The 27,305-nt window shown below is 58.7% G+C and overlaps 1 protein-coding gene across 3 annotated transcripts in view; it reads left to right on the forward strand.

Annotated features, from left to right (window-relative positions):
- PTPN11 (protein tyrosine phosphatase non-receptor type 11) overlaps nt 1–26,440 on the forward strand; it is a 48,890-nt gene extending 22,450 nt beyond the window's left edge. Inside the window, exons 6-16 of one of the 3 annotated variants that reach the window (XM_055146625.1) lie at nt 478–591; nt 9,034–9,130; nt 10,054–10,133; nt 10,260–10,418; nt 13,345–13,476; nt 14,350–14,516; nt 15,207–15,274; nt 15,939–16,090; nt 20,358–20,470; nt 21,642–21,742; nt 23,019–26,440. In XM_055146625.1, the coding sequence (XP_055002600.1) occupies nt 478–591; nt 9,034–9,130; nt 10,054–10,133; nt 10,260–10,418; nt 13,345–13,476; nt 14,350–14,516; nt 15,207–15,274; nt 15,939–16,090; nt 20,358–20,470; nt 21,642–21,711 (1,152 nt within the window). In that variant the 3' untranslated portion in view covers nt 21,712–21,742; nt 23,019–26,440. Of the gene's footprint in view, nt 1–477; nt 592–9,033; nt 9,131–10,053; nt 10,134–10,259; nt 10,419–13,344; nt 13,477–14,349; nt 14,521–15,206; nt 15,275–15,938; nt 16,091–20,357; nt 20,471–21,641; nt 21,743–23,018 lie in introns of those variants that run through there. The other 2 variants (XM_055146626.1, XM_055146627.1) reach the window with 2 other exon arrangements.
- The last annotated feature ends 865 nt before the right edge of the window (nt 26,441–27,305 follow it).

Below are 27,305 nucleotides of genomic sequence, written 5' to 3' on the forward strand. Positions count from 1 at the left end.
AAATGACCTTGCAGAATTTTGTGTGTGTGTGTGTGTGTGTGTGTGTGTGTGTGTGTGTGCGCGCGCGCGCGCTTGCGCATGCACATGCGTGTGTAGAGAACTTTTAAAGCAAATCTTCAAGTTTTATTTTCATTGTAGAGCCACCTTTAGATCACATATATTCACTTTGGACTTACAGCTATTTCAGAGTTCACTCTCGTTACTCGGTGGCACGTGAGGCCGTTCGTCTAAATAATGATAGCCTAATAATAAAGGGGGAGGTTTGGGTTTCTATTTGCCGAGTACAGTGTGTGTAGATTTCCTGACCAGACAGAAGAGAAAGTGAAACTGTATTTGGAAACTTCCACTGTGATTTACTGTGTCCTGCCAGCTTCCTGTCCTTGCCTGATGAATACCAGCACAGGAGTCTGTTTTTATCTTTGCATTAGCACTTCTTTCCGTAATACTTTCTTCATTTCACACCAACTGCTGAATTAGCCCCTCAACACCACTCGGATCAATGCTGCTGAAATTGAAAGCCGGGTTCGAGAGCTGAGCAAGTTAGCCGAGACCACGGACAAAGTCAAGCAAGGCTTTTGGGAAGAATTTGAGGTAAGTTATTGTAAATTTTTTTCTTTTACATGCATTATAAGTCCTTTATTTTTTTGCTTTTCGGGTCACACCCAGCGATGCTCCTGGCTCTGCACTCAGGAATTACCCCTGGCCATGCTCAGGGGACCATATGGGATGCTGGGAATCGAACCCGGGTTGGCCGTGTGCAAGGCAAACACCCTACCCCGCTGTGCTATCACTCCAGCCCCGAAATCCTTTATTTTTTAAATTGAATTTAAAAATTCAGTTTTTGAATTGAGGTACACCCATGAGATACACAGTTCCAAAGTTGTTCATGATTCTTAGTCACACAATGTTCCGACACCCATCCCTTCACTAGTGCACATCAGTCCTGTTTTTCAGGGAAGAGAATTTGGGCTTGTCTTTGGAACTGGATCCGGAAGGCTGAAATCCGTGTCCTTTCTTAATCTGGCCACTGACGGACACAAAACAAGTTGTGAGGGAGCCTCAGGGAAGCAGAAGGGACTGTGTTCTGGGGGAGGGAGTTGGTAGTTAATGTCACGTGGACATGCCGGCATGCGCTTCTGGTTTGAACCACTGGCGACAGCCCAGGACAATGCTGGGATCTAATCCTTTGGAAGTGTTCCACCATTGGCTACGGGGCCTTGGAATCTGCTTCCTGTCACGGTCATTAACGGCACCTCGTGGTTCCTTTGCTTTGGGAGTTGAAATTTACAACGCTGGGAAGTTAAGTGAAGGCATTTCTTCCGGAAACCGTTTGGAGCAGGGGGATGTTTCAGAGCTGTGTTCCATCGCAGGCTGGCAAGTTACTGCAAATCCCCCTCGTTATCTCACTTGTCCTCAGACCCAGGGCTGCCCTGTTCGCCGTCACCATCATCGCAAGCGTGGAACATAGGACAGCGCCCGGGCGCCCGCAGACTCTTGCAGATATGCTTTGAAGGAGTTTTAACATTTAGCTGATAATAGGACTGGGGCAGTAGTAGTGGGTAGGGCACTTGCCTTATATGTAGTCGATCCAGGTTCGATCCCCAGCACCCCATACATTCCCCTGAGCACCTCCAGGAGTAATTCCTGAACTCAGAGCCAGGAGTCCGCCCCAAGCATCACTGGGCGTGGCCCTGAAATAGAAAAAACAAACATTTAGCCAATGTTTACGTCATTTTATTACTTCCATTCTGTTTATAGGAATGATTCTTCCTCCCTCCCTCCCTCCCTCTCTCTCTCTTCCTCTCTCTCTCAGTTCTGGGGATCCAACTCAGGGACTCACCCAGGTCCCGCATGCTCTCTGCTTGGGCACGTCCCTGGCCTGATGGGTCAGATGGTGTGTGGGACTTTAAACCTGACAGGAATGTGGGCCAGACAGTACCGAGGGTAAGACGCTTGTCTTGGCACGTGTCCAGCCCAGGTTCGATCCCTGGCAGCCCGTCTGATCCTCGGAGCATCACCAGGCGTGATCCCTGAGAGCAGAGCCAGGAGTAATCCTTGAGCGTTGCCAGGTGTGGCCCAAAGACCGGGGGTGGGGGGGTGGGAGGGACCCAAGCAAATGGGCAGATGCTGTCCCTGAGGTGGACTCGGTCAGATCCGCTTGGTGCGACTGACGCTGTTTCCCCTTTGCGGACGAGCCTGCAGCTATGGGCCAGGGACACTGTCCAGACTGACACCCCCGGTGCTGGTAGTGGGTAGAGTCCCGCGGGGCCGTGAACGGAGGCAGAGTCAGCGCGTGGTTGGCCCTGGCTGCTGAGGAAGAGGAAGGGGTGCTCGGGCGCTTCTGGGGGAGACGGCAGACGGGCTGGAGTGCATCTCGGAGACACTGAACTCAGCGTGATGAGTCGGGATTTGAGCTCTCGGGCTCGCCGCTCACTTCACCCTCCCGCTGGCCCTGATAATAGAAGGCGGCATCTCAGTCTTCATTTAATTACATTCGCTGCTTCTCATTCATTTCATTTAATCTTCATAAAGCCTCATGAGATATGGTGGATAAGTACTGACGGTTTAGAAACCTTACATCAAAATTTGAATGAAAAACCTCTTTTATTATGTGAGATCTGAAAGAGATGCCGGCGCAGGCGGGAGAGCCTCGCAGCGGGTCCTCACGGGGACTGGCCCGTGACACGGCGGCCCTCGGCTCCCCCACTCTCGCCCGCAGCCCTGGCCTCTCCGAAGCAGGTCCCGGGGTTGTTTCATCTGTGACAGTTCCATTAAGAAAGTCTGACCAAAGTGTCACCCTCACACCTGAAGGCAGTCGCAGGCCCTCACCAGTCACTTGGCAGCTTCCTTTTTGCCGTGGACACACACGTGAATTGGAGGTACTTATGCCACTTAAATATAAAAAGTTTTGAAAATATAGAAAATAGGGTTTTGTTTTGGGGGCGGTTCACACCTCGTAGTGCTCAGGGCTTACTCCTGGACCGGTGCTCAGGGGCTGGGTGGGCAGGGGGAGGGGCGGGGGGGCTCGGGGGACCATATGGGTGCCAGGGACTAGGCAGGGTTGACCGTAGGGCAGCGCCCCCCTCTGGACCCGCTCTCGGGCTGAGAACAGGGTTGAACACGTGGACCATTTTCAGCTTTGAAGTTAGAGAATCCCATTTTGTTTGTAAATATTTGAGTATTTATGGAATTCTTTTTGTTTTGGGGGGGCCCACAGTTGGTGGTGCTCAGAGCTTACTCCTGTGCTCAGGGATCACTCCTGGCGTGGCCCAGGGGCCCTTAGAGGATCCAGGGCACCAAAGCTGGGTTGGCCTGTGCAGGCGAGTATCCTCCCTGCTTCCTGCCTCTCCCACCCCATGTCCCCTCTCTGTCTAGGCAAACAGCAGCACAGGCTTAACTCCTTTTCCTGACCTTGCCCCGTTGTCTGTTGTCGGCAAGGTGCCGGGGACCCCCTGCTGGTGTGTGGGGCGGGGCCCAGGGCCTCATCCCTGCAGGCCAGTGCCCTGCGCATCCCAGCCTCGTCGTGCTGTTTCTCCCGTATCCTGGCAGTCACGCCAGAGCCGTTTCTCGAGCTCGTCTTCGTTCTTGTTTGTTTTCTGTGTTGGGGTCTTACCCAGCAGTGCTCAGCAGTGACTCCTGGCTCTGTGCTCAGCGATCGCTCTTGGCAGGCTCAGGGAATAAATGGGGTCAGGGATTGAGCCCCGTCAGCCACGTGCCAGGCAGGCGCCCTCCCCACCGGACCATCTCTCGGCCTCGCTTCATCCGTCTCCTGTGCCTAGCTGTTGTGGGCTGGGCTGTGGTTGATCCAGCCCACGGAGGGGCCTTTGGGAACCGTGCGGGGGCTCACGCAGGGGACACAGGGGGGGGCTTTGTGCGCACAGCTCTCTGTTTCTGCCGACTCCTGCAATGCTAGCCTGCTCTGCCTGCGTTCTGAAAATCATCGTCGTTACACTTCGCTAATATTTCTTCTGCATCGTGCGTGGTTTTGGTTGGCATGGTGAGAACCTGCCGAGCTGCTGGGTCTTGTGGTTGTTGTTGTTGTTGTTGTTGTGGGGCCACATCAGGCGATGTTCAGGGCTTCCTCCTGGCTCTGCACTCCGGAATCACTCCCGGCGGTGCTCGGAGGAACATGTGGGATGCCAGGATCGAACCCAGGTCAGCCATGTGCGAGGCAAGTGCCCTCCCCACTGGACTCTCTGGCCCCAGCTCTTTCTGCTGTTGGACGTCTTTGGTTAAGTATCAGAGCCAGAAGGCCACTCTGTGACCTGGCCCCGTGGTAGCTGGGTGGCGAGACCCCCCTCTCCCAAGGGCCACTGTAAGCTTTGAAAAGCGGGCACGGTCCTGAGGCGGGTACACGGGTGGTGGGTCCCGTGGCTTCCGTGTACTCTCGGGGCGTGTGACAGGAAACTTGGCACCTGGCTCGGCAGGCTGGCAGCATCGCGTCTCTCAGGGTCCCTTTGGGGGCGTCGTGTGCGATCTGCCTGGGTCAGCGGCGTCCAAGGCCAGTCCCTTAGCCTGGAAGCGTCTTGCTGACTCTGGACACAGCTGTCGGGCCACTCGCTGGAGCCCGACCCGCCAGGACTGTGCTCGCGTGTCCCCTTCCGAGTGTCGTCGTCCCTCCCCACTCTGTCTTCTCAGGGGACGCGTCCTGGTCCGAGCTCTCCCCTGCCTGGATTCTGGATTGTCTTTTCCTTTGAATGGTGCACAGCGAATCCTTTCCTCACCATCCTTGGAATCTGTGGCTGATCCGTGGTGTGTGTGTGTGTGTGGGGGGGGGTGTCAGCGTCTGTCCTGCCCCCGTCGGCAGAGGCCTTCGCACGGGGTCTGTGGCGGGCAGAGAGGCTCTGAGCTAAGGGCTGCAGAGCCGGGAACCCTTGGACCCTGGCCTTCCGTCTGCCGTGTGCGTCTTCCCTGAGAACAGAACCCGGACCTGTGGGCAGCCCTGGGCCCACGTGAGCTGGACACGCTTCTGCTTTCCCGGGCGAGAGCGGCACGTCAGGGTCGGACCCCGGCGGACTCTCCCCGGAGAGCCCCTCTCCGCAGAGGGTGGGGGATGTTCCAGGCGTTGCTGGTGCTGCTTGTCCTCATCCCCCTGCAGTTCCTCATCCAGCTCCTGCTGGTCTTGGACAGAGGGACCCCGCCCCCGCCACACCTGCCCGGGGCTGCGCTGATAGTGCTCCAGAATTCTAGCTTCCAATCCTCTGCTTCTGATGTGATTTATTTTGGCTTTTGGGGTCACACCCCTGTTGCTCAGGGGTTACTCCTGGCTCTGCACTTAAGAATTTTACTCCTGGCAGTGCTCGGGGGACCATCTGGAATGTCAGGGGTCAAACCCCAGTCCGCTGTGTGCAAGGCAAGCGCCTTCCCCGCTGGACTGTTGCTCCGGCCCCCAGTTTCTGATTTTCACGCGTTCCACAGTCACGCGAAGACGCGGAATTAACCCCCCACGTCCGCACTGGGGTTCAACTCCCCCCCCCCCCGCCCTTTCCAGCTGCTTCCCTCCCATTTGGCTTTTCTTTCCCAAGCCCGGCCTCCACCTTCTGTCTGGTCTGAAGCTGGCCTCGCTGTGGTTCCAGGGACAGCGCCCGCACGGCCTGGCTCCTGCCAGCAGCTCTGCGGGCCTCCGGGTGTCCCTGGGAGGAGCTGGCGCTGTCCCCGAGCCCACGGTCTGGTTTGATATCTTTTTTTTCCTTTTGGAAAGTGATTACATCCTGCTCGGGGGAGCTATAAATTCTCCTTGGCGATGGTCGGGTTTTATGGCAACAAGGCTTTAACTGCACCCCAAAGCTGTGTCTGGAATCATAATTCTCGCCGATGAGCTCTAGTGGAAAGCTTCCCCCCTGTGACTAAGCAGTGCCACATCGAACAACAGCCCCCGGCCGTGACCTGCGTCTCCATCGCGCCCAGGCACCGGTGGCTGCCAAGAGCTGTGCCTGGCCGAGGACAGAGACCCACAGAGACCCGCAGAGACCCGCAGGCTCGCTCTCCTCCCCCCTCCCTCCCCCTCCCCCTCCTCTCTCCCTCTCCTCTCCCTCTGCTCTACCTCCTCTCTCCCCCCTTCTCTCTCTCCCTTTCTCTCCCCTCCTCTCCCTCTCTCCCTCTCCCTCCCTTCCTTTCCTTTCCCTCCCTCTTTCTTTCTCCTCTTTCTCCCTCCCCCTCTCCTCTCTCCTGCCTCCCCCTCTCTCCTGCTTCCTCTCTCCCTCCCTTTCTTTTCCTCCCTTCCTCTCCTCTCTCTCCCTCCTCCTCTCCTCTCCTCTCCTCTCCTCTCCTCTCCTCTCCTCTCCTCTCCTCTCCTCTCCTCTCCTCTCCTCTCCTCTCCTCTCCTCTCCTCTCCTCTCCTCTCCTCTCCTCTCCCTCCCTTTCTCCTTTTCTCTCTCTTACTCCCTCCCACTCCTCTCTCTTCCTCTTCTCTCATCTCTCCTCTCCGTCTCTTCTCTTTGCGCTCTCTCGCTCTCTCTCTCTCTCTCTCTCTCTCTCTCTCTCTCTCATTGTGTTTGTTCCCTGGAGCTGCTCCTCTGAGCTGGGGATGGACCCCACCCGCTCAGAGCCCCCCTGCAGTGCCTTCCCGCCCCCCCTCCACGCCCCCCAGCAGGGACAGGCTCTGCTCCCCCACAGCCCTCTCCCCGTGCCGCGTGCCTGCTCTGGTCGCTTGCTCTTCAGTTCTTCCTTGGCGAGCACAGCCGTTGTTCTAGTTGACCCTCCCCGGATTCTGGGCTTGGCTTTGTCTTCTTTGATAATTTTGTTTTGTTTTGTTTGTTTTGGGCCCGTCCTGGCACTTCTCCTGGCTGCGCTGATTCCTGGTGCTCTGGGGCCCCTGTGGAGCTGGGCGCAAACCCCACCTCCTGCCTGGCCCGTGCAGTGCTCAGGGGCCACACGGGATGCCGGAGATCGAGCTTGGGCTGGCCGTGTGCAAGGCCAGCGCCCTGCCCGCCGTAGTACTGCTCGTCTCTGCACTTGGTTTTTCTGCTGAAACAGCTTCTGGCTCTGTCCCCTGGGGCTTCCCGCGTGCTTCTCAGCCTGCCGGGCCCTCTTGGGCCCACGCGCCCCCTGCCCCTCCCTCCTCCTGGGCAGGCGGCCCCCAGCTCCCAGAGAGCCGCGAGAGCCCAGCCCTCCTGCCGTGGTGCCAGGTCCTGCTGCCGCCTTTGCAGACATCTGCCACGTCCTGGGGGCTAGGACACAGGAGGGAAAGGTTCTGTGCAGGGGCTGGGGGCCTGGCCCTGGGCACTGCCCGGGGCGGCTGGCGACAGCCCTTCTCACTCCCACTGCCACTCTCTTCTCCGCCGCGTGAGTGGGGGGCACCCCCATGATGCTCAGGGGTTTGCTTCAGGGGATGCCCGGGACATGTGGGTGCCAGGGAGGAACCAGGGTGTGCCGCGCGCAAGGCAGGTGCCCTCCCCACTGTGCCGTCGCTCTGGCTCATCGTTCCTGCTAGGAAACGAAGCTGCCACCTTGCCCTGGCACCGTGGCAGTGTGGGGGCTCTGGTGACTGGGCCCCAGGCACGGGGGAGGGTGGCTCGTGGTGTGGCGCGTGGGGAGGGCGGGTGGGATGTGCCTTTGTCCCTGCTCGGCCCCCTGCCCTCCAGGTGCCGGTCTCAGGGGCAGGGCTTGAGCGCTTTCCCCACAGCTTGGCTGCGAACAAGCAGCTGAGTCATTTCTAGCGTCGCCCGCGACCCTGGTCGCTCTCGTGGCTGCTGTTCTGCACGCCGGCGCCTCCTGGCAGCGCGGCAGCTTTCCGGGCCGCATTCCTGGCGCGGTCTGGCCCGTTCGCAGGTGATGGATGCTGCCCTGCCCGTGATGCTTGCGCCTCTTTCAGCACTCCCCTCGCGGGCTCGCTCTAAACATCCGCGGGGACCGTCTTCCCGGCTGTACAGGGCTCAGCGGGACACTGAGTCCAAGCAGAGGTCAGCGTGCGACAGCCAGTGGCTCCCGTGACTTCAGCTGAGCTCCCTGGGAACTAGGAGGGAGTGTCCGTCCGCAGCCCCGGAGCCGCTGCCTGCCTCTCAGGCACGGGCACCTCACGTCCGTCAGGAGTCATCCGTCTGGACAAAGGCTGGAGCTTGAATAGTGCGTTTGGGCCCGAGAGCCAAGGAAGCCGTTTCTGCTCCTTACTTCCCCCTCTGCCTGAAACTCACGGCAGTGCAGTGCAAGCCTGAAGGGCCCCCGGGAGGAAATACTGGCCGTCTCTGTCCTTGAAAAATGACCGAAGGGCTGGAGCAGTAGGACAGCGAGCGGGGCACTTGCCTCGCACACGGCCAACCCAGGCTCAGCACCTGGCGCCCCAGCTGGTCCCCCAAGCACCTCCAGGAGCGATGCCCAAGTGTGGAGCCAGGAGTAACCCTTGAGCATCACTGCATGTGCCCCTACCACCGCTCACCCACCAGAACACAGGAAGAAAACATTGTGAAGGGGTAACAGCATTGGTATTCGTATACAAACACACATCTGTGTATGTGTGACTGTGCCCCACCCGTGCGCCTATCCATATTTATAAAGCTTTAAAATCTGCCTTTCCCTTTCTTGATTTATTCAATTGCAGTTTCTTTCTTTTTTTTCTTTTACGTTTTTTGGGTCACACCCGACGATGCTCGGGTTACTCCTGGCGGTGCTCCGGGTGGGCCACAGCAAGGCACATGCCCCCCACGGTACCACCGCTCCAGCCCTGCAGTCATCATTACCAAAAAAACACCGCTTTGTACCCACCTCGCCATCCTTATATAGAAACAGCGTCCAGAGCATCGTCCAGGGGCCTGGGAGCTGCGGGCACCGGGGATCTGTCTCCTGAGGCTCCAGTGCTTCGCCCTCTTTCCCTCCCAAGGCATCAGGCCGCCCCCCAGAACATGGCTGTGGAACATTCTCTCGCTGACGTGTGTGTGTGTGGGGGGGGTGGGGGTGGGGGCGTGTCCTGTTGCCAGTCAGTTGTTCCCGAGCTGCCACCGCCTGGGTGCCGGGCATCTCTGAGTCTGGCGGCGGAAGTGCAGCGGAATCGGGCTTTGGGGTGCCACTTCTGATGCACAACGTTCCCTTTCTCTCTAGACGCTACAACAGCAGGAGTGCAAACTTCTCTATAGCCGAAAAGAAGGCCAGAGGCAAGAAAACAAGAACAAGAACAGATATAAGAACATCCTGCCCTGTGAGTGTCCCGTGAACTCGGGAGGGTTTGGTTTTTGTTTGTTCTTGTTGTCGTTGTTTGCTTTTTGGGTCACACCCGGCGGTGCTCAGGGTCACTCCTGGCTCTGCACTCAGGAATTACTCCTGGCGGTGCCTGGGGGACCATGTGGGATGCTGGAGATCGTACCAGGGTCGGCTGTGTTCAAGGCAAACGCCCTCCCCGCTGTACTATCGCTCTGGCCCCTTGTTTTGATTTTTAATTTTTGAATATCTTAGTTAATTTTTTTAATTGATTCATCATGAGATGCAAAGTTGTTCATGATTGAGTTCCAGTCATACAGTGTTCCAACACCCGTCCCTTCACTGGTGGGTGGACATTTCCCACCTCCAATGGGCGTGGGAGTTTTTTTTTTTTTTTTGCTTTTTGGGTCACATCTGGTGATGCACAGGGGTTACTCCTGGCTCATGCACTCAGGAATTACTCCTGGCGGTGCTCAGGGGACCATATGGGATGCTGGGAATTGAACCCGGGTCGGCCGCATGCAAGGCAAACGCCCTACCCGCTGTGCTATCGCTCCAGCCCCCGTGGGAGATTTTTGGATTCTCACTCTCCCTGTGGGCTGGGCACCCTTTTCTGCCCCTCCAAGGCCTTCCTGGACCTTGAATTGTGATCAGGTTCAGCATGTTCTGGTATTTCAGCAAAATCAGCTATGTGGCCCACTGAATGACTTGCCCCCTCTCCCCGGGACGCTGAGAGGCTGTTACCTCCCTTATCTTGTGTGTGTTGGGGGGTAGGGGGATGTACCTCCTACCTGTGATCAGGGCTCAGTCCTGGCTCTGGCTTAGGAGTGACTCCTGGAGGGGCCTGGAGGTCCCTTGGGGGTGCCAGGGATTGACAGCGGGCACCAAAGCCAGGTACCAGACGATGGGGACTCTCTCTTCCAGTTGACCACACCAGAGTCGTTCTCCACGACGGCGATCCCAATGAGCCCGTCTCGGATTACATCAACGCCAACATCATCATGGTAAATGGTCTCGCCCAGCCTTTCGGGACCCGCCATCGCTTCTCCGTTTCTGTCCGACAGATCTTTTCCTTGTGTCCCAGAACCGAGTTCCCGATGAGTGAAGGCTTTTTCTTCCTAAATTTCTAGCCTGAATTCGAAACCAAGTGCAACAACTCAAAGCCCAAAAAAAGCTACATTGCTACGCAAGGCTGCCTGCAGAACACCGTGAACGACTTCTGGCGGATGGTGTTCCAGGAGAACTCCAGGGTCATCGTCATGACGACGAAAGAAGTCGAGCGAGGAAAGGTATCCTGATGCTCCCCGGGGCTGGGACCCGGCGAGAACGGGCGCCTGGGGCCAGCGAGCTGCCCCTCGGGGAGCACGGGCGGGCGGGGGGCGTCTGGCATGAGGCACCTTGATGAAGGGCCCCTATGCCCACCCCCTTCTTCCTTTATCAGTGAAGGAAGTTAGAAATTAACTTTTGGGAAACTCCTGACCAGCCAGCTACCATGCCAGTTCTGGTCACCTGTGCAGGGGCTTCTGCCCACTTTCATCTTGCCCTGCGCCCGCCGGGCTGCTAGCGGAGAGGAGGAGGCTCGGGAGGAGCCTGCGCCCCGTCCAGTCCTCCCCCCACGCTCAGAGCTGGATGAAGTTATTTTATTTGCGGGTTTGGGGGTCACACCTGGCGGCGCTCAGGGCCTCCTCCTGGCTCTGGGCTCAGGGGTCACTCCTGGTGGTGCTCAGGGGACCATACGGGACGCCGGGGATTTTACCCAGGTCAGCCCATGCCAGGCAAGGGCCGCTGGACTGTAGTAGAGAGTGTATCTGCTCACCCCCTTTATTATTTATGTTTTAAATTTTTTTATTTTTTTGCTTTTTGGGTCACACCTGGCTATGCACAGGGGTTACTCCTGGCTCTACACTCAGGAATTACTCCTGGCGGTGCTCGGGGGACCATATGGGATGCTGAGAATCGAACCCGGGTCAGCCTCGTGCAAGGCAAACGCCCTACCCGCTGTGCTATCGCTCCAGCTCCTGCTCACCCCCTTTAGTAGAAGAATTTTATTTTTGTTACTTGCTTCTCTTTTGGTGAGGAGGGTGTCTTTGTGCCACATCCTGGCTGTGCACTCAGGTCAGTCCTGGGGATTGAACCTGGGTCGACCTCATGTCAGGCACGACCCCTGCCTGCTGTCCTATTGTTCTGGCCCAGTGGCTGAATTTTAAGGGACCAGACAAACCTGCACTCGCTGCATTGTTCCTTCCACCCCCACCGACGCTAACGATGACAATGGACAGACCTCTCTGTGCGTGGATTGCTCTCCGGAGGAGCTGGGGGCAGCCCTGGTAATCCGAATCCGTCTGTCAGACACTTCCCCGGCACACCTGGCTTTTCAAACGCAGCTACTTCTTTTTTTTTTTTTTTTTCCTGAAACAGCCAACAAAAAACTATCACTGAACGCTTTCCTGACAGTGCACAATTCCTTGTGGGAACTTGTTCTGGGAGGGGAGATTTTTCTTCCAGCATCATGGAGAGAGAGGGCGGGAGGGAGTGAGGGAGGGAGGGAGGGAGGGAGGGAGGGAGGGAGGGAGGGAGGGAGGGTGGGTGAGTGGGCAGCGCCACATGCAAGGCCCGCAGATATTCTCAGAGGACTGGGTGAGTTCAGATGTCTGAGGACAAGGAGCAGGACTGAGCCTCTTTTTTTATTTTTTTATTTTTTTGGCACAGGGGTTACTCCTGGCTCTGCACTCAGGAATTACTCCTGGCAGTGCTTGGGGGACCGTATGGGATGCTGGGAATCGAACCCGGGTCGGCCGAGTGCAAGGCAAACGCTCTACCCGCTGTGCTGTCGCTCCGGCCCCCGAGCCCTCCAGTCTTGCTCTTGCAGATTTTCTTTCTGCTTGATGATACCAGGGAGCAAGCCGGGGTGCCCTCAGCTGCCGCCAGCCCTCTCCCAGCGGGCACTGGGGAGACCCCGGGACTGGCCGTCGGGGCCTGGGGACCGAGAGGAGGAGGGCTTGCCCCCTCTGCAGAATCGATTAGTCCCTCCCTCAGGAGCTGCCGGCAGAGCCTGGGAAGCGCTGACCCCGTCCCACGCCGTGCTCCCAGGTTCCCCGCAGCCCGCTCTCCATCCTCTCTGGCCAGCAGGCCTGTGTGCCCAGCTGCCCTCTTGTGGGTGCCCGCTGGTGGCCCCGCGCGCACTCTGGAACCCCCTGGGAATGGAAGCTGCCGTGTGGGCTCTCGCGCTGCCTTCCCTTCAAGGCTTGGGTGGGCGTTTGGGCTCTGGGCAGAGCAGGGGCGGCTGAGCGGGGCCTGGCCGTGGGCAGTGGTCAGAGCTGGGGTTTAGAGCTCGGCCCTCCCAGAGGCGGCAGCCCTCACGGTCCGCTTGGCTGGGAGCTGCAGCGAGTGTGACAGCTACTATGAGCGTTCATTTGGGGGAAGACAAAGCTGGGTCGAGGGTTTAGAGCCACAGACAGAGGTGGGGCATCCCGAGTCCCAGCAACTGGTCCTGCTGGCGCGTGTGTCCAGTGAGGGCTCGTCGCTGGTGCGGCTCTCACAGCCCCCCTCTCTCCAGCCTTAGAACCGCTGTTTCCCGCTTAGTGAAGCCACAGCACAGTGGGGAGGGCGCCTGCCCTGCACACAGCTAACCCAGGCTGGATCCCTGCATCCCGTACGACGGTGTCCCCAAGCCCCGCCAGGAGTGGTCTCTGAGTGCAGAGTCCTAGCCCCTGGGCACTGCCGGGTGGGGCCCAAGAATAGAAGCTTCCAACCATGCACCAAGTGCCGTTCTTGGCTGGGGCTTGTGTCTTGGGAGCGGCATGGGGCTCTCTGCCTGAGAAAGCCGGCGACCCCTCACCTGGTGCAGGAGCGACCCTGCCTGTCAGAGGACAGTCTCCTGATGGCCTCGGAACTGCGGCCAGCAGCTCCCACGGGCTTGGTGCGCAGGGGGCCCTGCGAGGGGGAGGCAGCCAGCCCAAGTCCTTCCGGAGATGCACCGGACAGTCTGGCTCTCTGGGCAGCCCGCCCCCACCCCCCGAGTTCCCCCATGCCCAGAGGATGCGAGGCAGCAGCCCCCAGCCGCCCCACCCCTTCCCTGTGCGTCTGGGTCTCAGACATGTGGCTGGGGGCAGGGGGGTCTCGAGGGGCCCCTCGTGCAGGGAGCCGGCAGGCGGCGTGCGGGCGTTGCTCCCCGCCCTCTGCAGAGCTGGACCAACGCCCCCTGGTCCCTTCCAGAGTAAATGCGTCAAGTACTGGCCAGACGAGTACGCGCTGAAGGAGTACGGCGTGATGCGTGTGCGGAACGTCAAGGAGAGCGCCGCCCACGACTACACACTGCGGGAGCTGAAGCTCTCCAAGGTCGGGCAAGTAAGTATAGCGTCGGACTCGCCGGGCAGGAGCACAGCGGGGCGACGCTGAGGGAGTGTCCCGAGCCTGTCCCTGTCCCAGGAGCAGTGCGCGCAGGCCTGCAGGTGGCCAGCCCCTGCCGCTGGCCCCCACCGACCTTTGTCATCCCCCGGGGTCTCATTTTCAGAGCACCTCTAGATTGGGGCTGATTGACTGGAAGTGTCAGTGGACATGGGACCCCATCAGGGCAAGTACGAGTGGACGTGGCCGGGGCAGGTGTGAGTGGACACCAGTCCCAGATGAGTGAGTGTAGCTGCGGCGAGGGAGATGTGAGTGGACGCAGTGCCTGCGAGAGTGGACGTGGCTGGGGTGGGGAGGGCGTGAGTGGACGTGGTAGCGGCGGGCTGAGGTCAGAAAGGCTAGGAGGAGCTGGACGGGACCATTGGGTGTAGCCTGCGGGAGGCGTGCGCTGGGTGGTGGCAGCTGCAGCGGCCAGTGTGTGCTGGGGGCCCCGCCCAGGGCCGACGGCCTGACCCTGCTGTCCGATGGCAGTGGCAGTCTTGCCAGACAGGTCTGACGCCAGCTTTGAGGGAGCTTTGTGGGCCGATGCAGGGCTCCATGTTTGAGGGAACCCCGTTGCCTCCGGCGGGAGAGCCCCGAGCCCAACTTTCCACGGACGCGGGGGAGCAGGACCCAGAGCGGTACTGCCAGCCGGGGCAAACGGACCTGCCCTCTGAGTGGCTCGAGTGCCCGTGGGGCAGCACCCCCAGAATGTGGGAAGCCCCTGCCCCATTGTGGGAGGAGCGAGTCCAGGTGTTCCCCGGGGGCCGGGGTAAGCGGGGGCTGCGCCGGGCCCGCCCCTTGGTTTATTTAATTCTTTTCTGGTTTTTCTTGGCTCTACTCCAGGGCAATACGGAGAGAACCGTCTGGCAGTACCACTTTCGGACCTGGCCGGACCACGGCGTGCCCAGCGACCCTGGAGGCGTGCTGGACTTCCTGGAGGAGGTCCACCACAAGCAGGAGGGCATCGTGGACGCGGGGCCCGTGGTGGTCCACTGCAGGTGAACAGCCTCTGGCTTCTGGGACCAGGTGCTGGGCAGGGGGGCAGGTGTCTGTCCGCCTCACCTTGTGTCGGAGCCTCAGGACTCCCGCTCGGCTTCCTCTTCTGTTTCTCATTCCTTTCCGGTGTTTGGGCCACCCATGGCTCTGTGCCCAGAGGGTTAAACCTGGGCCGCCAACGTGCCAGGCCCGCGCTTGGCCCCATGGCGTCTCACTTCAGTGCCGTGACCAAGGACGCAGGCCTGGCGGAGCGTCTGTTCTCTGCTCCCCTGGAAATAAGAGCCGTTCTCCGGCGGGAGCGGCAAGACTGGCCGCCCAGCTCCATGCCAGGCCGAGGTCGGGGTCTGTGGGGGCGGCACGGCTGCTGGCCCTCCTTCCCGGGGTGCGCAGGGAGCGCCGCGTGATTCTCGGTTTGTTCTGTGCCGGCGCTTGCTCTGAGCTCAGTGATTTCCTCCCGACTCACACTTGATTCTTCTCACGGCCCCCTGCCCGCTCTCCTGCCCTCCTGCCCCCGCAGACAACAGCTGTGGGGGGAGCGGTGGGGGCTCAGCCCAGAGGCCTCACAGCCGCTGTCATACAGAGAGCGATGGTCGCGTCAGGAGCGATGCGTCTGCCGTGCCCACAGTGGGGTTTGGAGGCTGAGCACCTGTGAGGGAGCCCCTGGTCATCGCTGTCTGTCCTTCTGCCCGCAGTGCTGGGATCGGCCGGACGGGGACCTTCATCGTGATCGACATCCTCATCGACATCATCAGAGAGAAAGGTAGGTCCGAGGAGGGCAAGGGGCGGAAGTTCCTGGTTATAGAAGGAGGAAGAAAGGCGCTCCTGAAATAGCGGGGGAAGAGAACTCGAGGGGCAGGCCGGTGGCCCGGCCCGGGAGAGCTCAGCGGGGTGTGCGTCCCTCACGGAGTCGGAGGCGCTGGCCACTGCCCGCGGGCAAGCGTCTTCCCCAGGATCGGGCGACTCCAGCTCTCTGGCTGCTGGCCAGCGCACAGCACTGAGGCTCCGAGAGCCTTTGGCCTCCGTGAAGGCCCCATGTTGGGCTGGGGCGGGGGGTGCTGCTGTGGGCTTTGGCGGACGGGGCGGGATGGGGGTGGAGGCGGGGGTGCTGCCCTGCTCCTGGGACTGCCGGGTTGGTCGGAGGCCGCGCTGTCACTGCCGCCGACCCACAGCTGTGTGCTGGCCTTCTCCTGGCTGTGCGCAGGGATCATTCCTGTGGCGCTCGGGGGTCCCTGTGGGGGGCCGGGGCTCCAGCTAGGCCTGGTGTGTGGAGGGCAGAAACACGCCCGCTGCTGACTCTCTCTGGCCCCCGGGCTGCTGCTCCTCGCGACTGTTGGCTTTCTCTGAGGCTGCCCAGAGCTGGGCGCTTGCCTTCCTTGTCGGGGCTCTGCTCTCGGCCCTGAGGCTTCGTGGCACTTGCTTTGTAGGCGTGGACTGCGACATCGATGTCCCCAAAACCATCCAGATGGTGCGATCTCAGAGGTCAGGGATGGTGCAGACCGAGGCCCAGTACCGCTTCATCTACATGGCGGTCCAGCACTACATCGAGACCCTCCAGCGCCGCATCGAGGAAGAGCAGGTACCCGCCTGCCCGTGTCCAGTGGGGAGTGGGCTGCAGGGTCCCCCTCCGGAAGGGACTCCCGGAAATGGGCGATCCCCTGCTTCCCGGTGCTGGTGTCTCCAGGATGGACTGGCTTCAGCGGGCGCATCTGGTCAGCTGGGCTGACTTGGGAACGGCCACGTGGGAGGTCAGGGCTGTCTCGGGTCCGAGTGCTTTTTCGGAGCCCGCCGCTCCCACTTCCACCCCAGGCCCTGTTGCCCCTGGTCCCCCTCCGTCCCTCGGTGGGCGCCTCTGAATAGCCCCTGGCACAGTGTGAGCTGCCAGTTTGGTGGCCCCGGGAACACAGAGACTTCCATTAATAAGCCGGGCGTGCTGGAGAGGGGCGCGGAGCTGGCCCTTTGAAGCTCTTAGCGTTAGTGAGCACTGGCCCGAGACGGGGGGGAGACACCTTTGGGGGAGGGGCGCGGGGTACAGCCGATGCTCTGCTTGCCCCTCGCCACCCAGCACCGGGGCGACTCAGCCGGCATGGGGGGGGCGGCCGCCCCCATTAGGTGCTCATGGCCGCTGCCCCTCAATTGCCCCTGTGCTTCCAGAGGAGCCCAGCAAGCACGTCCGAGAGGGGGGCTCCCCGACGGCACCGTCTCTAGCTGGGCTCAAGCGGGCTGCCCGGCCTGGAGTGTCTCGGGTGCTCGGGCCACACAGAGACGCTCTCTGGCTTGCAGCGTCTTCAGGAAAGGGGCGGCCAGGCCCGCCAGGTCTCGCCGCCGGCTGGGGGGTGGTGCTGGCGGTCTCTGTGCCTGTAAGTGCTCTGAGCTCTTTCAGTGGTGAATTCCATCCACTCGCCTTCCTGCATTTGGGTCAGGGGGAGCTGGAGCATAAAATTGCTCCAAGAGAAGGAGCCGAGTGTGGAGACCCCTGGGGCTGTGCAGACACTCTGCCTGCCTGCTCGGGAGGGAAGTCGCACTGGATTGACGTCAGAAGCTTTTGTTTTAGTGCTTATTTATTTATTATTATTTATTTTAGTGCTTATTTATTATTATTATTTTTATTTTAGGTATTTCCATCTTCTCATTACCACGTATGGTCTCTCTGACCCCAACTCGGATGTTACCATTTGAATTTAGGAACTACTTAAAGACAAAACTGTTGGGGCTGGAGCGATAGCACAGCGGGTAGGGCGCTTGCCTTGCATCCGGCCGACCCGGGTTCGAGTCCCAGCATCCCATATGGTCCTCTGAGCACCACGAGGGGTAATTCCTGAGTGCAGAGCCAGGAGTGACCCCTGAGCATCACCGGGTGTGACCCAAAAAAGAAAAACAAAAACAAAACTGTTAGAGGCCAGACAGTCGTGCAGTGGCAGGGGTGTTCGCCTTGCACACCGCCAACCTGGGTTCTGTCCCTGATATCCCGGGTGTGCCACCCCCAACCGAATAAATAAACCTACTGTCCCCCTCCCCCCAAAGGGCCGGGTGCTGGGGGTGCAGGCCTGGCTCAAGGGCGGGTTCCGGGACCCGCCCAGACTCTCCTGCTCTTGGCTTCGGGGCTCTTATTCCAGTGACTGGAGGTTTGAGGAACTGAGGGGGCCGGAGCGACAGCACAGCAGTCTGCCTTGCATGCAGCCGGCCCAGGTTCTACCCTCAGCATCCCATAGGGTCTGCCAAGCACCTCCAGGAGTGATTCCTGAGTGCAGAGCCAGGAGGAACCCCTGAGTGTTGCCAGATGTGACCCAAAAAGAAAAAAAAAAAAAAAGAAGTGGCACTTTCCTTGGAAAGGTGTGTGTTTGTGCCTCAGCATCGGCCGTATTTGGTTTTTTTTTTTTTTTTTTTTGCTTTTTGGGTCACACCCGGCAATGCATAGGGGTTACTCCTGGCTCTGCACTCAGGAATTACCCCTGGCGGTGCTCAGGGGACCATATGGGATGCTGGGATTCGAACCTGGGTCAGCTGCGTGCAAAGCACCGCCCTACCCGCTATGCTATTCCTCCAGCCCCTTGTTTCATTTTTAAAGAAAGCGATGAAAAGCATAAACGTTTCAAAGAGGTTCAAGGCGGCTGAGAACATGAAACTATCGCAAAGCCAACGAGACGTAGGCCAATATTTATGAAAGAAGTTTTCTCCGTGGAGTGCGTGTGTCTAGAAGCCTGTGGGGTGGGGACACAATGCTGCTCGCTTCACTCTGCCAGTTCCTTCCACGCACAGCAATACGGTTTTGCTCAAAAATACTAACTGTGGGGCTGGAGCAATAGCACAGCGGGTAGGGCGTTTGCCTTGCACGCAGCCGACCCAGGTTCAATTCCCAGCATCCCATAGGGTCCCCTGAGCACCGCCAGGAGTAATTCCTGAGTGCAGAGCCAGGAGTAACCCCTGTGCATCGCCAGGTGTGACCCAAAAAGCAAAAAAAAAAAGAAAAAAAGTTAACTGGATACATTTCAAATGCAAATATTAGGAAACAAAGTTTTGGAGAGATAGTTAATAATTATTTAATTTGTTTTTGTGTGTGTGTTGGGGAGTCATACCTGACTGCTTAGGGCTTACTCCTGATGCTGCTGTCACAGATCACCCCTGGCAGGGCTCAGGGGACCAGGTGGAGTGCCGGGCAGCAAACCTGGGTCAGATTCTTGGAAGGCAAGTGACTGATCCACTGTACTGTCTCAGGCCCCTAGAAAAAGAATTTTTTGTTTGTTTTTGGGTCCATAGCTGGCAGTGCTCAGGGACTCCTCGTGTGTCTGTAGCCAGGGGTAGTCGTGAGTACGCTTTCCTGCCATTCCACATGGCAGGGCTCAGGGGACCGTACGGGACAAAGGAATCCAACCCAGGCTGGCTGCATGCAAGGCAAACGCCCTACCCGCTGTGCTATTGCTCTGGCCCCTCGAAAATTCTTTTGTTAGGGGCTAGAGCCCAAAAACCAAAAAAAGGGAAAAAGAAAATTATTTGTTTTTTTTTTTAATTTCTTTTGACACCTGACGATGCTCAGGGGTTACTTCTGGTGCTCTGCACTCAGGAATTACTCCTGGCGGTGCTCGGGGGACCATATGGGATACTGGAAATCAAACCTGGCTCGGCCTTGTGCAAGGCAAACGCCCTACTCACTGTGCTATCACTCCAGCCCCGTACATTTTTTCTTTTTCTTATCTTCAAGAAATTGATTTGCTGCTGTTGTTGTTGTTTCTTTTTGGGTCACACCCAGAGATGTTCAGGGGTTCCTCCTGGCTCTGCACTCAGGAATCACCCCTGGTGGTGCTCAGGGGACTATGTGGGATGCGGGGATGGAACTGGGTCAGCGCATGCAAGGCAAACACCCTCCCCGCTGTACTGTCTCTCCGGCCCATGCGTCTGTTTCTCCTGGGCTTCAGATTCCACTTGGATTTGTCTGTTGTCCACTTTGCTATTCCCTGTATCTGTCTTTGTTTCTTCATTTGCTCAAGGAGTGCTCAGGGGACCCTAACAGTCTTCAGGTTTCCCGGCCTTCGTCTTTTTTCCCAAGATAGCGTTAGAGCTTAAAGTAGCTTGAAAGATGCCAGAGTGTTGGTTTACTGTTTCTGACAATAAGTGAAAGAGTTGTCACTTAAAAAGTTTTTTTGAAATGTTCAGGTGCTGTGATTTCCGATCTTGTTCAGGTGGGGTTCCGTTCCAGTCCCGCCCCCGCCAGAGCCCCCTCCTCAGCCTCCGCGCCCCGTCCCCCATCCTCTCCATCTGTCCACCCCTGTACCTTGGGAGAGTTTATTTTGGGAACTTTCCTTCCAGCTCTTGACCTAAAAATCATTAAATGTGTTGTTGCAAGTGACCTGTGAAATGATGAGATGCTGATGTGACCAAGCAAGTGTGAATTCCCCCGTGGCTCGGGCACAGGGACGTTTGCTCTAGTGAGGGTGAGGCGTGCCGCGGCTCCTGCCTTGTACGATTCCAAGGGCTCTCCGCGGAGGAGGTGACTTCGGACTTGTGGTCACTGGGCCGCCGTTGCCCAGGGCTCCGCCTGTGGGTCTTGCTCTTGCTGCTACTCGGGTGTTTGTCTTTCCTGAAATCCCTTTTTGGCTTCTCTAGTCCCTGAAATGAAGTCACAATTATTTTACCTTTTTCTCATTTGCTTTTTGGGTCACACCTGGTGATGCTCAGGTGTTCCTTCTGGCTCTGCACTCAGGAATTACCCCTGGCGGTGCTTGGGGGACCCTGTGGGATGCTGGGAATTGAACCCGGGTCAGCCACGTGCAAGGCAAACGCCCTCCCGCTATGTTATCGTTCCAGCCCCGAAGTCACAATTTCTTATATATGCAACCTTCACCTTTCAGAAAAGCAAGAGGAAAGGGCACGAGTATACAAATATTAAGTATTCCCTAACGGACCAGGCGGGCGGAGACCAGAGCCCCCTTCCACCCGGCACGCCGACTCCTCCCTGTGCAGAGTAAGTAGGGGCGGAAGCTGCCCCCCCGCCCCGTGCCCTGCACCCCTTCCGTTGCTCCCTGATCCACGAGCGGGACAAACATTTGAACGTACCGGCCCTTCCCAGAAACACTCGGCCCCCTCCTTGTAACCTGAGATGCGGTGGGAAAACATTTGTTAAATTGATCGGACTCGCAGTCGTGGGTCATGCCCGGGCTGTGTGTTCCGAAGTCACTCTCTGGGCTGACATTTACTCTTCCTCCAAAGAGCCTCATCTCTGTTTGCTTCCCACGTGGCTCTCGCAAGCCCCGTGGAGCGCAGTGCTCTCTGCAAACACTTCAAACAGCACGTTGCCGGCCCGTATTAACATTTGCTTTCTCTCTAACGTCGAAACGAAGTCATCGAGTCATTCTGCACAGAGCTCCCGTCCCCGTCCCCGGGGGCCGCGTGGGGAGGCCAGTCTTTGTTGGCAGCTGCCGTCCTGTGCAGTGGGGCCCTCCGCGTCCTTGCCAGGGGGTGCTCACGTGCTGGCACCAGAGAGGCCACTCTCCCGGCTGCAGGAGTGCCGGGCACTTGCCTCTGAGCCCCGGCTTCTCGGCCCCGGCTCGGGTACCCTGAGCCCTCGTTTCAGGGCGCCCCCCCCCCCCACCGAGACTGGCACCCCCACCTACCAGGCCCCTTATCGCCCCCGGCCACTCTGCCCCCTCCCGGCCTGCAGAAGGGAGTGTGGGCGTTTGGGCCAGCTGCCCGTCTGTCCTCGGGCCCTAACTCGCATGGGGGCTCACATCCAGGGGTCCCAGGTTCAGGCGCAATGGGCCGCAGCCCTGCCCGCCTGCTCCAGCAGCTGCTCTTGCCCCTTCCGGCCCCTCTGCGTGGCCCGAGCCATGCCCGAGAGTCAGCGCCCGGGCCTCGTGCAGGCCGGGTGTGCTGTCCCATGCTCTGTCCCCTTCGAGTGTCACTGCGGCCGGCCCCCCTGCCGGGAAGCCCTGTCCTTCGGGCCCAACTCAGCTTCCCGCCACCTGCCCACAGAACCCTGGAGAGCACAGGGACCTCAAGTCGCCCGCCCCACCCCCGGAGTGGCAGTTCCTTGGCCGTGTGTCTGTCCGTCTCAGCCCAGTGGGGGGAGCTGCGCCTGCTTCGGGTGGCGGCCTTTGAGGCCGCACTGTGGCCCAGGCCTCCTGCTTCCTTTGCAGGATGAGAGAAGACAACGCCCGCGTGTACGAGAACGTGGGTCTGATGCAGCAGCAGAAGAGCTTCAGATGAGAGGGCCGGGAAGGCGTCTGCACAGACAGAGGTGCGGGTGCCGCGGGGTGAGGGCCCGGCCGCTGGTGCCAGTTCCCGCGGGAGGGAGACAGGGGGAGGGCAGACGGGCTGTGTTCTGGGGACCGTGTGGCGCCGGGGTGGATCCGGGGCTCCCACGGGCACAGCCCGCGTTCCAGCAGCTCAGGGACGGGCGTGTTTCCGCCGCCTGCGCCCTGCCGGGCTGCTGCTTCCCGCTCGGGAGCTGTGGGCCCGTCAGGGTGGGCTGCGCGGGACCCCCTGCTCGCCCTGGGCGCCTCCATGCGGGCTGCAGGGCATCTTTCAGCCCTTCTCGCCAGGCACGCGGACACCAGGCCACCCTGGCACTGAGCCGTGGCCTCACGCCCGTACACCTGCGGGCAAACGCCTTAAACCACCGAGCCGCCCTCCCGGCCCCCAGCCTCCTCCCCCGTCCTGAACGTTGTGGCCCCGAGCTGGGTTCCCAGGAGGTGGTTGAGCATTAAAAAACAAAGGCGAGGGGCCGCATGAGGGGAGGGCGGCTGTGGTGCTTGCCTCGTTAGGGGCTGCCCCGGGTTCCATCCCCGGCGTTCTGTAGGGTGCCCCGAGTGATCCCTGAGTACCTCTGGCCCTGGCCCCAAAACCAAAAGCTAAAACTGAATTTTTTTTTAAATGTGAGAATTGGGGAGTTGGTGCTTTGTTTTTTTTTTCTTGGGGGGGGGTCACACCTGGCTCTGCACAGGGGTTACTCCTGGCTCATGCACTCAGGAACCATCCCTGGCGGTGCTCAGGGGACCCTATGGGATGCTGGGAATCGAACCCGGGTTGGCCGCGTGCAAGGCAAACGCCCTCCCCGCTGTGCTATCGCTCCAGCCCCAAGTTGGTGCTTTTTTGAGGGAAATAGCGGACCCTTGCGCCACAGGTATCATTTCCGCCACTCCCGCCGGGCTGTGCTTCACAACTCTGTTGGCATCTGGGAAGCCCGGGGACCCCGCTGGGGAGGAATCGGAGTCGGGGTCCCCAAATTCTTTTCCTTGCTGGCCTCTGGCTCCTAGGCTGGGTCACCCGGAGCCTCGTCCCCTGCAGACCTTGGGCAGGCTCTGGTCCTCCCCCGTCCCGGCCTGGCCACCGAGAGTATCTTTCCTGGACGTGTTGGCCCGAGCGTGCGACTCGAGTTTCCGTCCGTGAGAAACTCCCCCGTCAGTGCTTGACGGGGAAGCGCCCGCTTGGGAGTTTGAAACCTCACGAGGCCTTTGAAGCGCAGGTGTCGCGCCTGCTCCCTGACCATCCCCCCACACTTCCTTCTTCCCCAGATGTGAGTTTCCACCCCGTCCCCGTAAAGATGAAGAGCAGGTGCAAGAAGGTTGATGCGCAGAGTGAGCGTGGAAGGCTCGCGCCCTGGCCGACCCCCCTCGGAGAAGAGAATCTGAAACTGTTTCCGGCTCAGCAACTCCCGATTCCCCGTCCCGCCTTTCCTCTGCCGGGGAGGACTCGCCTCGGCGAGATGGACAATGTCGGACAGGACGTCATTCGCGTGGAGAATGCCGCCCAGCTGGCTTCTCTGTGTTGCAGTGACGGTGATTCGAATTCTAGCTACTGGTGGTTGAGATTTTTTTTTTTACAACTTGAAGAAAACAAATTTTTTTTTTTTTCCTCTCAGTGGGGGGATGATCGGGTATTTATGAGAGAGCAACGGTTGGGTAAGACGGCGACAGCGTCCCGCAGGGGAGAGCGCTTTCCTGGGTCGCCGCTCGCGCAGCGGTGGGCGGCCTCTGGTCTTTGTTGTTGTTTTTCCTGGCTGAGTAACAATGAAGCCAGCGCCCGGACTGCCCTCCGCTGCTGGCTGACCAAGAGCCCATGGAGGTGGACGTGGGAGGTGCCAGGCGGGGTGAGTGGCAGGTGTCCTTAGCAGTCACCGCCCCGCAGTGGCAGGAGAACGCGGGCCAGGGTTTCTTCTCCTCCGAGCAGGCCTCCGTCCTTGAAAGGAAGAACAGTGTTCGGGATATCACTCGTTGCTGACCAGCCACCCACCCCCGCCCCGGGCCCCCGTGTCCCTGCCCCCCCCCCCCCGCGCCCCCCGCTTTGCTCTTCAGCCTGGCCCCGCCCCTCTGAGCTCTTCACCTGCTGCCTGGCTGCCCCCCCACCCCCCACCGTGTGGTTGGCAGGTGGCCTGGGACTTGGGACAGCACGAAGTCCCCAGGGTCTCCCTGGGGGGTCACTGGGCCCTCCCAGCTCCCGAGAGAGTGGGGGCCGTGGGCGGGTCTGCTGGTGACCAAGCCCATGCCCACACGGCCTGGCCCCGAGCAGGCGGGGAGGCGCGCCATTGCCAGGGGGACGCAGCCCTAGTTGGAAGAGTAGGCGCTGGTGACCGTGCAAGGCCGGGCGGGCGGAAGTAGCCTTCCAGAAGTTTCCCCAGCCTGTCCCACCGGCTCCGGGTGTCTCTGCGGAAGCTTCACCTGGGGAAACCAGACTTCCAGGACGGGTGGGGGGGAGAACAGAGCGCTTGAAAGCAGATTGGCCCAGCACCCTGGCACCTGGCCCTTCTTGTCACTGCCTCCAGGCAGGCCTCCTGTGCGGGCACGCAGGGAGCAGGCCAAGGACACCCCGATGGACTGAGTAGGCAGCAGCTCATGCTCCTCTGAACCCAGCCGTAAGATCTGCGAACTCTACCTTAAGTGCCTTCTCCGAAGATCCTCCCCGCCCCGCGCCCTCCAGCCCTGTCCTCCTCCCTGCCGCCTGCCTCCTGCTTTCACTCCTTCCCGGGGGGCTTCCTCCCGCCCTGGGAGGCCCGGGCGGAGTGGCCGCTGTCATTTTCACAGACAGGCTGTACCGTGCTCCCGGCCCCACCCCCGCTTCCCTGAGTCCAGACAGCGTCAGAGCACAGGTCGTCAGGAAGCGATTCCATTTCCGTGTTTGCCACCAGGATCCCGAATCCTGTTGGTGTCACCGCGTTTTATCATGCTGCGCGGTTCCCTCTTGGTTTTGGTGGCGACGCTCTGGCTCGGGACACGGGGGCGAAAGTCTCTTTCACCAGCGTAGGAGGGTCTGATGGTACCGACCGCGGCCGTGCCGGGCCGTCTCTGCCAGCAGCTTTAGGTCACTGGGTGTGGTGCTTGGGCCGGCATCGCCTACACTGGGCTCGCTCGCTTCCTTCCGTAGATTTCTCGTAGATTTCCCCTTCCCAGGTCAGCAGGCTTGACGGACGCTGAGGTTGGTGGTTGTGTTTGAGTCAAGGTGATCACAGGTGCCCAGAGGCCACGTCTCGACCCCGGGTGGAGCCTGGCTGAGAGGCTGGCGGGGGCAGGGGGACAGAGCAGTGGGAATGAACGTGTCCGAGGGTGGGTAGCCTGGGGAATAGGCTTGCCAGGGATGTGCTGGTTGCTGGCAGAGGATGGAATTTGCACAATATCCCGTATTTTAAAATTGTAAGCATAGAATTTTGTATTTGCCGTGTAGAACTGTGGCATGTAGCATCGGGGTTCTTTTTAAAAACCAAATTCCAGTCTTAGGAGGTTGTCCTAAAAGAAATCTTTTGAAGTCACCGTGCCTGCAGGCTGTGGCCTTCCTGGCGGTGACTGGTCCCCTCCCGTCCCTCGAGGCCCACACCTCTCCAGTGTGCCGGATGCGGGAGTCACGTGGGCGACGGTGCTGGTGTCCGAGTTCAGGGAACCAGCAGCTTTGGAGCCACCAAGAAAAGAATCAGGATGCCCCCTCCGGGGTTATTTGCCCAGAGGCTTGGGGCGGGGGGGGGGGTTTCCTGCTTGAGGGGCGAGATTGGCAGTTGTCAAGTTTTGAGCCTTGAAGTTGGTGGGAACAGTTTGCAGTTGTGAAGTGTGTTCGCGTCTAGGCCCCGAGCCCCCCAGCCCCGAGATGGCCGTGCCCCCTCCCTCCCCCGGCGCCCGGGGAATAAAGATTTTCATGGCAAAAGCACATGGGCGCCCTGACTTCACTATGCCAGGTTAGGGTTTGCATTAGCCCTTAGTTGATTGTGTTACTAGCTCTTCCCCGCTTCTTGAAAACAAGTTCCAAGATACAGTCTCCGGTTCCCTCCCATCATTGCCAAGTTTGTCCCCTTCTGTTGTTGTTCCCCAGCGGGCAGTTTCACACAAGGCAAACGCATCAGTTGGTCTCAGTATGTTGTATACCGTTGCTGTGTATCAAACTAATTTTCTGCAAGTTTTTCATCCTAAACCTCAGATCATGTCATTAATAATTTGCCTGTTTATTTATGACCTAATTGTGATTCTTTTATTAATAAAAGCTAATGGAAAAGGATCCTTATTAAGCTGATGACTAGACCTACAGTTAATTTTCCTGCAGTATATGAATTATTGTACCAGAGTATTAAAAGATATGTAATATTTTATTGATAAATCTGTCCTTTAAAAGGAATACATTCTAGGTGTCATCATTTTGATGTGAATCATGTAAATGTTGATAATATGCAGTGTTTATTATACATTTAGTGTTCCAAGAGAGTCACTTAATTGCCTTTTTGCCCACGTATATTATGTAGTCTATTTGCAAAAAAAAAAGAAAAAAAAAGTTTTTTTTAAGCATTTAAAACAATAGTTTATGTAGACAAACATTAGTGAACGCTAATTGTCTCCCACCTGTATTTATGGGTGTTAGTTCAACTGCTCTGCTAGTCGCACAGCTGTATTATCAGAGTCAAAGTGTATTTGTAAACTGTATGGGAACTAAGAATTAGGAATAAAACCAGTTTCTTATATTATGGTAGTTGTCATTCCCTTTCTCAGAAGTGTCTTAGGGGGAGATTGGGCCCTGGGTGGGCCAAGGGCTCTGCTTCCAGCCCTCTCACCACGAAGGGAACTTAGAATTGCATCAACGCCTCCACTGTGCACGGTTTGCTGAGAGTGTGCTCCCGGCGAGCTCTGGAGACAGGGAATCCTCTCTCGAGGTGCTCGTGAGTCAGCGGGTGGGAGTGTCTGGATCTGTCTGCAGGAAGGGACACGAACCAATCCAGAGCCGCATGTCCTGACCAGGTGCTGTGAACTGGGGAGGTGGGGTGGGGGGCGCAGGGTGCCTCGAGAAGAGTCAGCCCAGGACCAAACCAGGCCTTTGCCCATTCAGCCCCATCCTCTCCAGTCCAGAACCCAGGCGCACCTTTGAGAAGCCACGCACCATGGCGTCAGACACTTGGCCTGCACCTGCCCCTCGGCCTAGAGTTACGAGGAGTGCTCAGAGTGGGACTGTCACCCCAAGCGGGTGGGTTTACTTAGGCACTGCTACTCGGAGCTCGTCACACATGCAGAAAGTGGGATGATACCCAGAAAAAGTGCTCAGAGGTGCATACGTGGTGGCAGGGATTGAACCGGAGTCAGCGGGATGCAAGGCAAGCGTCTTCCCGGCTGTGCTCTCTCCTGGGCTCCTGAATCCAGTGCTCATAAGCTCTCTGGGCATGCAGAGGCACGCCGACCCTTTGAGATGCGTTGCCTTGGAGAGTTTTCACAAGGAGACAAAGAGATCAAGGTTGTTGGAAATGAGTCCTTTCTGGGACAGTGTCTGCAGAATCACTTGCCACTACAAAAAAAAAAAAAAAGAAAAATCCAGGGGCTGGAGAGATAGCACAGCGGGTA

The sequence above is a fragment of the Sorex araneus genome, chromosome 9 (genome assembly GCF_027595985.1).
Source record: "Sorex araneus isolate mSorAra2 chromosome 9, mSorAra2.pri, whole genome shotgun sequence".
NCBI classification, from domain to species: Eukaryota; Metazoa; Chordata; class Mammalia; order Eulipotyphla; family Soricidae; genus Sorex; species Sorex araneus.